Source organism: Triticum aestivum, chromosome 7D (assembly GCF_018294505.1).
Source record: "Triticum aestivum cultivar Chinese Spring chromosome 7D, IWGSC CS RefSeq v2.1, whole genome shotgun sequence".
Lineage (NCBI taxonomy): Eukaryota > Viridiplantae > Streptophyta > Magnoliopsida > Poales > Poaceae > Triticum > Triticum aestivum.
In genome coordinates, this window is record NC_057814.1 from 473562248 (window position 1) to 473573236 (window position 10989).

Below are 10989 nucleotides of genomic sequence, written 5' to 3' on the forward strand. Positions count from 1 at the left end.
GTGTTTATGTTATAATAATATATTTTGTTCTGAATTTTGTGCCAGTAAAACTATTTAGTATAAGAATTAAATATACCCAAAACGTTGCAATATGTCCAATATAAAAACATTCTAATTTTCTCGAACCATTCAGGATGACTGCGCCAATCAATACTGCAATATATCCTATATTTAGAAAATACAATGCCCAAAATTGTGATTCATATTAGCCTTGAGTATCACTCTAGTATCAACAGAATTAATTTTATATTTAGGAGCAGCATTAAGTGAGCAATAGAAGTGTGCATGCATAGCAGTCCTGGGCATACTCCTAGTTCTTCAGTTTTACCAACTTAACATGAATTCTGAGTTGCCAAATTTTTCTTTAATATGAATTGTGTATTATAAAAATTGTATCATTAGAAATATAAGTAATGAAGTTTCTAATGGTATATTTTTTATGAGATATAACGTATTACGTTGGTCAAATCGTCGACCTAGAGATATCAGATCTACGTAAGCCTTATAAACTGGAAAAGAGGTAGTATCTCTCTAGAGATAGGTGCAGGTTTTTTTTGGGAGATGAAATAGGTGGAGTTAGGGAGGGACAGCTTGATCTAGCGTGTGTCCAAAGGTGTTTCGTGTGTACCTGGAGAACCTTTTCCTCTCTCTATCTCTATCCCTTCAGTTAAAGCGATCAACACATGGAATTCTGGTCTCCAAATCTTTATTACTTCCTCAAAACCCCCTTCACCACCCCCCTCCCCCCGGCCGGTCTCTCCCTTTCCTCTCCACCTCTCTCTCTCTCTCTCTCTCTCTCTCTCTCTCTCTCTCTCTCCTGTCCCCGTCCCCTTCTTCCTCCTCCTCTTACCTCCACCCTCTGAATAATCCTCTCTCTTACATGTGATCATGCTTAGGCTGAGAAGATATAGCCAGGCAAGGTGCTACTGTCCTCTTGGCAGGAGTAACTGAGGTGACGACCGAGAGATGGACGACGGTGCAACGGCAACCGCAGGAGGAGGAGGAGGAGCAAGCAGCGGCGGCCACCACCTCATCGGATCGAGGATTGAGGAGCACCGCAAGTACATGTCGGAGTCGAGCTGCTGCCCCAGGTGCGGCTACAAGATCGACCAGAAGCTGGTACATACCACGATCCCGGCCCGTGACAACTTTGGTTATGCTATAGGCTTTATTTCTGTTGATTCATTGTGTATATGCATGTTGCCTGCAGGATTGGGTGGGGCTGCCGGCTGGGGTGAAATTCGACCCGACGGATCAGGAACTGATCGAGCATCTGGAGGCGAAAGTCCAGTCCGGCGGCACGGGGGCGGCGGCTGCCCCGTCTCACCCTCTCATCGACGAATTCATACCCACCATTGAGGGGGAGGATGGCATCTGTTACACCCACCCAGAGAAACTGCCAGGTTAATTTCTATAGTTTTTTTTATTGCTTGGAGGTTAACTTCTAGCTTAGTAACTTTAATAATAATCTATCTAAAACATCTGTTTCTAGCTAGCTACCGTACGTTTCCAATCTCTTCAAAGTGTTTTCTTCTGTTGGGATTTTTCTTTCTTTCGAAATACAATGTTTTAGCTTTTGGAGTTCTGCAATTTCAGTTTCTTGTTTCGTAGCCCAGGCTAAGTTTTTTTTTTGTTCTCGTCAGTCTATTGTGTATACATTCACCATCTTCTCTTTGGGGTTTGGGAATTTGTTTCAGTTGCATTTGAATACTTGATGCGCATATCTCCATACACATGAAAAATATTACTGGTAGATTTTCAAGGGCGCTGTAGGAATCTTGGAACAAAAGGAAGAAATATTGTACACCCATATCTCTCGATACTGCACGTACGGCATTAATGGCCGTGGCATATTTCTCTCTCTCCAGAATGAAATGTGACATGAGATCTGCCCCTAGCTTCCAAAGTTAGGTTTTGTCCCCCTCTCAAGGTTGTTATATCCTCCAACAGCTGACGGGCTGATGTCGCATAGTTGCATCACTGTCTATTTTCTCTCGCTTTTTTTTTTCGAAGTCGTCCAACCAAAACAGACATGACTATTCCTCGGGTGGCACGCACGTCCTGACATCCGTGGCCATGCTCATGCAGGTGTGTCCAAGGACGGTCTGAGCAGGCACTTCTTCCACCGGCCGTCCAAGGCTTACACCACCGGCACCCGCAAGCGCCGCAAGATCCAGCCGCCGGCGACCGTGGACGCTTCTACTCTCTCCTCCGCCGGATCAGCGGCTGCGGGTGCAGCACACCAGCAGCAGCAACAGCAGCAGCGGAGTGAGACGCGGTGGCACAAGACTGGCAAGACGCGGCCGGTGGCTGTGGGCGGCCGACAGAGGGGGTGCAAGAAGATTTTGGTGCTCTACACCAACTTCGGCAAGCACCGGAAGCCCGAGAAAACCAACTGGGTGATGCACCAGTATCACCTCGGTGAGTCTGAGGAAGAGCGCGAGGGCGAGCTCGTTGTCTCTAAGATCTTCTACCAGACGCAGCCGAGGCAGTGCGGCATTGGGGATGGAGCCTCGGCATCAGTACCATCTAGCACTGGCAGGTCCGCCGTGGAGAGGAGGAGGGTCGGCAGTGCGGGCACATCACCGGTGGTACGCATGACCCCGTCGGACATGGTCAACGCCGCATTCCAGGGCACCACACGCATCCAGGACTTTAGCTTCGCGCAGTTCAGAAGCACCGTTGAGGAGGTGAGTTTTGATCAATCTCTTCTAGTAGTAGTTGGGGGATTCAGGCTTGTGGCACGAGTGCGAGATGTTTTTTAGATGAAAGATAAGCTTTTTTTTTTGGCATTTCCTCAGTCGTTCAATCTAACATACTCTTGTGGGGAGAGGGGGAGGGAGAGACTGGGGGATCCAAAAATAAACAAGATATCAAGGGAAAATGCACACTGAACAACTTAGAGTGAAACACTCACCTACCCACTCTAGATCGGGATACCCTCCTTTTCAGAAGAAAAAAAATACACTTTGGATCTACATGCAACCGATGTCGATATGAGAGGAGGAAGGGACGGAGGTCGGGCATATGCCCGATGGAGAGAGGAATAGGGAATAAGAGGGATGTGCTGAGGGACGCAAAAGAGAGTTTGGAGGTTGACCCGAGTGGCGATTGAACAGTGCGATGATGACCAGAGCTCACGACCTCCACCTAGCGAGTCTAGGGTCTCACTTGCACTAAACGGATGATGCCAACCCCTTCCCTCGTGACGTTGCGGAACTTAGGATTTGCCTTATACGGTTCCCGACAATAAGGTAGGGAGGAAGAGCAAGGAGGTGGAGAGGAACCACACACTGTAGTCTAGTTTAAACATCAAAGATCCACAAGAAAAGAAATCATTATTTTAAATTATTGGATGTTTTTTGTCATTTTAAAATTTGGGAGATATATTGTAGCTAGGGAGAGTGGAGTGACAAAATAAAAAACTTTCATGAAGAGCAATGTCAAACCAAAAACATCGATATGACATTCATCACGAATATTGAATTGTCGAGTACACAAGAGCACATCGACTGATGTAAGTCATTATAATGTGATTTGCGCATCAACAGAAAGTATATACTATTAAACAATAAGTTACATGTATTTTGTGTATTTGTTTTGCTTCTCCGGGTATAGATAAAATTTGTGGTTTTGAAGCTTTCTGGTTAAATTTGTTTGGGGCATGACTTATTTTTGTTGCTTTCCAAGCTATATGGTACTCCCTCCATTCCAAATTATTCGTCGTGGTTTTAGTTCAAATTTGAACTAAAACCACGACGAGTAATTTGGAACGGAGGGAGTAGTATGGAAGCGACTAAGACATGGTACCAATAGATGTTTACGGCATAACTCATGCCATCGTGTGTTTGGCACATCCAAGGAAACCTGATGTGCAATCTTCAGAAACTAAATAGCTAGCCACCACTAATAGTCCTGGTAGACACGCTGTGTTGTGAGTGTTGCTGAGCCCACCGGATTAAGCATCATATTGCAAATCGTAACCTCAACTGTCGTATGCATGACACTTCCATTGTGTTAAAGAGTATGCATGATTCCAACTTCCTCAACCTACCTATATAGCCAGGAGAACTCGCATTATCGGCTTCATGTCCTTTTCATTTCAATTTGGATGCTGTAAAATCGATCATCATATTCTTTATTTCAATTTGGAGTTGGAAGGTATGTTAGAGATGAAATGTTCCCTTTTCTATTATCAACGAAATGTAGGTAGGAATTTGATGCAACCTTTTTGTTTGGGAGGGTTGTGTTGTCACTGTGGTGTCAAGGCAAATGTGTCTATTCAGCACAATCTGATCAATGAACTAATATAATGGTAAGGTGAGGGAAATTCTGGAAGATAACAGTAATAGTTAGGGTGGAGATCTTACCTAAAGTGATGGATGTCTTTGACCTACATGCATGCATTCAAGGTTGAAGTAACACATATTTCCATGCCATGCAATTAATTAAGATGTAAGAAGACGTACACAAACTGGTTGTAGGTCAGTTCTCTATTACCGCAGTCCACAATCTGCACAGTATCAAATACTGTGCTTAATTAGGGCATCACTTTGTCCACACAGCAAGCAACCCTAATTAAGGGCACGAACGGTCTATTCATTACCCACATGTTTATATATGTATCAGCACATATAAGATCTAAGAATAATATCTCTTGCACTACTTTCTAAATTTGTTCACTTTCCCTGTCTACCAAACAGTGAGACGTTTACTCATCAATAGAAGCTTGGGTGTAACATTATCAAGTTTTTTTAGAGAAGTAACAAAATTAAGTTATTATATAAACACGTTTTAGCGTGTTTGTTCATTCATTTCAGTCCGTATGTAATTCATATTGAAATATCCAAAACATCTTATAATTTAGAATGAAAGGAATACTTGTCAATGTAGTTAATTATTACGTACGATTTGTACCGTGCAAATACTCCGAGGAGTATTAGCATTTACAGCTAATGTGTATACACGCAGGTGGGAATGGGAGGATCAGATCACCAAGTGGTGCAAGTTAGGGCTGACGAGGGAGTGCTGCATCGTCCTGCAGCGCTTCACCATCAGCACCACCAGCACCACCACCAGCAGCAGCATCACGTCGTGGACGAGCATGATCACCGGCGCCACCACCACCACTACGCCGGCCTCCAGCAGGAGCACCACCGCTCGTCGACAGCGGCGTTCCATGTAAGCACGCCGACGGACCCCATTGCCACGCTGATTGCGGCGCCGCCGGTCCACCAGGGCTCGGTTGTGCTTACGGCGCCGACAGCGGAGCCCTACGGTCATGGGGCACCCAGCTACCATAATCAGGTTAGCTCACCAGCATGATCCATGCAGTTTTTTTTTTTGGTGTTGTACGTAAGTGTGTACACTTTATTCTTACGGTTTGGTTTGATTAATCTCTGTGACACAAAACGAATGTGATTAGGAGGATGAGCGGCCACACCAAACGCGAAAGTTCGATGGACGGTCGACTTCTGGCCTCGAAGAGGTGATCATGGGATGTACATCGAGGAGGTCCAAAGGAGGAGTAAGAAATCTTTCTCTCTCTCTCTCACACACTTCAAATCTTTTTGCTGTTGAACAATGGAAGTTCATACGTAGTACTACCAATAATGGCGCACATATTTAAGGAAGCATTACTATTGTACCCAGTGCTGCTAGATTTTTTCTTCTTCTTGCTTGTCGTGCCATTTTTCTTCATTGCAGTTAAACTAGGAATATTGGACCGGTACGACTAGATCAATGTTATCTATTTTTTTAAGTGTGGAACGCTACTTTCACCGGTCTAACATCCTAGTTGTACAATGTTCTAGTTGTACGCCACTGTCTCAAACTTTGTTCTACTTTTTTTTTTTCAAATATCAAGTACTCCCTCTGTAAGCAAATATAAGAGCGTTTAGATCACTAAAATAATGATCTAAACGCTCTTATATTTCTTTACGGAGAGAGTAACTCCTTATCTCTGTAACATTACTGATTTTTACCCCTCCTTTTCTTCCAGGAAACATCAGGGAGCAAGGAGGGCACAGAGTGGCAGTACCCATCCTTCTGGCCTTCTGACAACCAGGATCATCATGGGTGAAAGAGCAACACATCTGCCATGCACCGTAGGCATTAGCCGGTCTTGGAGAGGTATCCAAAGCCGAGCCCAAACATCATTACTGCCATGATAGGATCAGCATACATTTAACCAATCGTCTACAAGACCAAAAAGCACAGGTATAGCAGCATAGGAGGAGTGGCTTCCAAGAAACACCCAAAAGGCAAAGTGTCCAACAAAATCAAACCCCAGCTTTTACCCCCCCCCCCCTCCCTCTCTAGATTTACCTTTCTCTTCTCCCAATGGGTCTAGATAGAGGGATGGAAGTTTCATCTGAGTGCATAAATTCGAATGTCTAAAGAGACAAAGATGATATTTGAGCAAAAGCAAAAGGGGAAACAGAAAAAAGAAAAAGAAGAGTACATAAAACAAAGGTCATGACATCATAAGAGAAGGTCAGTTCACCGTCGGCTGTGGTTGCTCACGCTGATCAATGCAAATCATTGTGGCAATCATCGTTTATCGTGATCTTTTCGGTCAATTGTCAGCCTATTAGTATTGAATAATCAGGAGTATACCATACATTTTTTCTTGCTTTCTGATTCTATTGCTTCATTGGTTAATTACTGTGTACACCAATTTACTTTTACTTTTTGACACATGTCTGAGCAAAGAAGCTAACATTTGGGAAAAGAAGGAAATGATACCTTTGTAAAGCTGGTATATGCCCTGTTGAATTGGTCCATTTGTTTACATGTAAGATTATTTAATAGTTTTGCGAGATACACATGTGTGAAGAAATATTCCATGTCCAAGCAAACCAAGATGGCAAAGTAAGGTGATGGGGGGCTTTAGTTCCAAAATCTTCCTTTTTTCCTTGAGGAATATCTTTGGTTCCAAAACCTTCTCAGTGTGGCATGCATGAGAGAGGATCAATGTTTACCCATATTCTTTTTGTGATATTGTCACATGCAAAAGAAGAGAGCTAGCTAGGGGCAAGGAAAAGCTTGTCATGTCACCTGCTATAAACGAAAAGGCTTTATGTCACCTCTTGCTCCTAATATATTCCCCCCCTCATCTTTTCGGAGCTTTTGCAAAAACAGTCGATTGGATCATGGACGGCTAATACTTGAACTGGATGCTTCCCATGCAGACTGCATGCATGTGTTTATTTGCTATTTAGGCTCTGGCTTCCTGGTAGGGTTGAAGTTACAAGACAACTTTTGCATGTGTAGTGGAGGAGGAATATGAGCACGCAGCATGGTCCTGATACTGCCCTTCTCAGATTCTTCCAGGTCACTGTGATCCTATGAGTGCCTCCGTTTCATTTCAAAATGTTAGAGCAACTTCAACCGGCCGACTCAAACGGACGGCGATTTTGTCCGCTTTTTGTCCGTTTGTGTCGGCCCGGCGGGACACCCATGTCCGCTTTCGCGTTTGGGTCGGCGCTTGCGCCCAACGCTGGCCCGATCCATTTTTGAGGTCGCGCGAAAAAAATACCGCAAACATTTTGAAAATTGAAAACGTTAATTAAACATTAATACCGACCACAAAGACCGGCGAGAGTCCACCAATCCACCTTTACATTAAGTTAAGACATTAAATAAACTTAAAACTACGAGGAGGCGTGCTGCCCTAAGTGTCCTCGTCGTCGGCGTTGGGGCCGGTGAGGTTGATAAGCATCGGCGCCGAACCAGCCCAGGAGAATGCCGTTTCCCAGGCTGTGGCGACTTCCGCCGTTGACTGTACCGCCGCCGACTGGGCTGGCCCACCGCAGGCAAGGTGCTCCTCCTCCGGCTAGACTGTTGCGTCAAGCCGTCAACTTCTTTTTATACATAGTTTTACTGCTTCCAGCCTCTGTAACATAAATACATAAAAACCTCAACAGTTTACACGAAACACATTTCGTGTCCGATGACACAAAGTGTGAAATAAGATCACATCTCATTCACTAGATTTAAGAATGTTGAGATTGGTGTGGGAAAGAACAAGGAGGATGTGTGTGCCCCAGTCGGGCGCTTAAACATGTGAAGATCGACCAATTAAAGGTTCTTCTAAGTGTTTGATCCCCGAGCTCACCCCAAAACTGAGGAGGAATTGGCGACCTCATATGATGGCCTACTTCTCTCCCACTTGGTTGGACTTGATGATGTAAGACCTTTTTTTTCTTCTTTTCTCGCCCTAGCCTCTACATCAAAATGATGCATGCAACCATCTTTATTCAACACAAACTGACAAAATAAATACAAAGATCAACCCAAAGCCACCTTCGCGGCGAACAAAGTCGCAACACTTAAGTATAAAGATGTGCCCTGACCGAACCAACGGACACCATCTAATCCAGTGGCCTCAAAAAGCCGCCTGCCTAGCAAGCTGAGAGTACCAACCGGTCTAGGCGTCCCACAACACGCACCACATGCGCATGCTCTAGGATACGCCGTCGCCATCTTCCACCGTCCCATCTTCAGTAGGGATCATTGCATAGATCTTGTGAGACACCAGAGAACACCACCACCTTGCACGCGTCCATCAACACATGTCCATCGCCAGGACCCCGCTGCACCACGTCGCCGAGACCCGCCATCATCGACGCGGTAGATGCCACACCACACCACCCGCGGCACCACGAACCATCCATGCTCACCTCGCACACCCTCCGTTTCAATGCCCAAGATGATGCCTCCAAGCAGGTGAAGACGTCATGACGCCTCCGCCCGCCCATTCATGTGGAACTTGAAGGAAATATGCCCTAGGGGCAATAATAAAGTTGTTATTTTATATTTCCTTATTCATGATAAATGTTTATTATTCATGCTAGAATTGTATTGATCGAAAACCTAAATACATGTGTAAATACATAGACAAACACTGTGTCCCTAGTAAGCCTCTACTTAACTAGCTCGTTGATCAAAGATGGTTAAGGTTTCCTGACCATGGACATGAGTTGTCATTTGATAATGGGATCACATCATTAGGAGAATAATGTGATGGACAAGACCCATCCGTTAGCTTAGCATATTGATTGTTCAGTTTTATTGCTATTGCATTCTTCATGTCAAATACATATTCCTTCGACTATGAGATTATGCAACTCCTGGATACCGGAGGAATGCTTTGTGTGCTATCAAACTTCACAACATAACTGGGTGATTATAAAGATGCTCTACAGGTATCTCCGAAGGTGTTTGCTGAGTTGGCATAGATCGAGATTAGGATTTGTCTCTCCGAGTATCGGAGAGGTATCTCTGGGCCCTCTCGGTAATACACATCATAAGAAGCCTTGCAAGAAAAAGTGACTAATGAGTTATTTGAAGGATGATGTATTACGGAACGAGTAAACAGACTTGCCGGTGACGAGAGTGAACTAGGTATGAAGATACCGACGATCAAATCTCGGGCAAGTAACATACCGATGGACAAAGGGAATTACGTATGTTGTCATAACGGTTCGACCAATAAGGATCTTCATAGAATATGTAGGAGCCAATATGAGCATCCAGGTTCCTCTATTGGTTATTGACCGGAGAGGTGTCTCGGTCATGTCTACATAGTTCTCAAAATCGTAGGGTCCGCACGCTTAACGTTCGTTGACGATATAATATTATATGAGTTATGTGATTTGGTGACCGAATGTTGTTCGGAGTACCGGATGAGATCACGGACACGACGAGGAGTCTCGAAATGGTTGAGAGGTAAAGATTGATATATATGACGATAGTATTCGGACATCGGAAGTGTTTCGGAGTGTATCGGGTATTTATCGGAGTACCGGAGGGGTTACCGGAACCCCCGGGGGGGATATATGGGCCATATGGGCCATGAGAGGGGAGCACACCAGCCCACAAGGGGTGGTGCGCCCCCTATGGAAGGAGGCCGAATTGGGAGAAGGGAAAAGGGGGTTCGGCCCCCCTTCCTTTCTCTCTTCCCCCTTCCTTTTCTTCTCCGGTGAAATAAGGCAGGGGGCGCCACTTGTGAAACCCCAAGTAGGATTCGGATCCTACTTGGGGCGCGCCCTGGCTGCCTCCCCTCTTCCTCCCACCTATATATATGTATATGTGGGGGGGGGGGCGCCCCTAGCACACCCAAGACAATTGCCTAGCCGTGTGCGGCGCCCCCCTCCACCACTTACTCCCACGGTCATATCTTCGTAGTGCTTAGGCGAAGCCCTGCGCGGATCACTTCACCATCACCGTGACCACGCCGTCTTGCCTATGGAACTCATCTACTACCTCGACCTCTTGCTGGATCAAGAAGGCGAGGGACGTCACCGAGCTGAACGTGTGCAGAACTCGGAGGGGTCATACGTTCGGTACTTGATTGGTCGGAGCTAGAAGAAGTTCGATTACATCAACCACGTTGTCAAACGCTTCCGCTTATGGTCTATGAGGGTACGTAGACACACTCTCCCCCTCGTTGCTATGCATCTCCATGGATAGATCATTGCATGTGCGTAGAATTTTTTTGTTTTCCATGCAACGATTCCCAACAAAACTAGGGTTTTCACCTGGGCACATGCAGAGGAGGGAGTAGGAGGAGTTCACCTCCATGTCACCACCAAGGACAGAAATGACGCCTAGAGCGTCATTGACAACATGGCCGCCGTCGACGGCCAGAGGTTTCGCCCGGACAAGATCCCACCCCGGCACCCACCGGGCAAGCCATGAACATCTCCGCCGGAGATCTGGACTAGCCGATGGGGAGAGCCACGTGCAAAGATGATCCACAACAGATCTGATGAGAGGGGCACGAGGAAAACCTAACACCACCATCGCTAGCATATGACGTCTCTGGACCCGCCAGAATCTGGCCGTCCGACTGAAGGAAATATGCCCTAGAGGCAATAATAAAGTTGTTATTTATATTTCCTTATATCATGATAAATATTTATTATTCATGCTAGAATGGTATTAACCGGAAACTTAGTACATGTGTGAATACATAGACAAATA

The 10989-nt window shown here is 45.4% G+C and overlaps 1 protein-coding gene across 1 annotated transcript; it reads left to right on the forward strand.

The window, feature by feature from the left end:
• The first annotated feature begins 757 nt into the window (after window positions 1-757).
• Window positions 758-6827, forward strand: LOC123169577 (NAC domain-containing protein 75). The gene is made up of 6 exons (XM_044587441.1): window positions 758-1119; window positions 1211-1403; window positions 2089-2690; window positions 4972-5307; window positions 5426-5527; window positions 6002-6827. Exons 1-6 carry the CDS (start codon window positions 967-969, stop codon window positions 6080-6082), a joined length of 1467 nt encoding a protein of 488 aa, XP_044443376.1. The 5' UTR covers window positions 758-966; the 3' UTR covers window positions 6083-6827.
• The last annotated feature ends 4162 nt before the right edge of the window (window positions 6828-10989 follow it).

What these genes read in the sequence shown, in the direction of transcription:
- LOC123169577 (XM_044587441.1), top strand. Translation starts at nt 967, where the DNA reads ATGGACGACGGTGCAACGGCAACCGCAGGAGGAGGAGGAGGAGCAAGC. An exon ending in CACCCAGCTACCATAATCAG is followed by an intron (nt 5,308 to 5,425) that starts GTTAGCTCACCA and finishes GAATGTGATTAG; the next exon opens with GAGGATGAGCGGCCACACCA. An exon ending in CGAGGAGGTCCAAAGGAGGA is followed by an intron (nt 5,528 to 6,001) that starts GTAAGAAATCTT and finishes CTTTTCTTCCAG; the next exon opens with GAAACATCAGGGAGCAAGGA.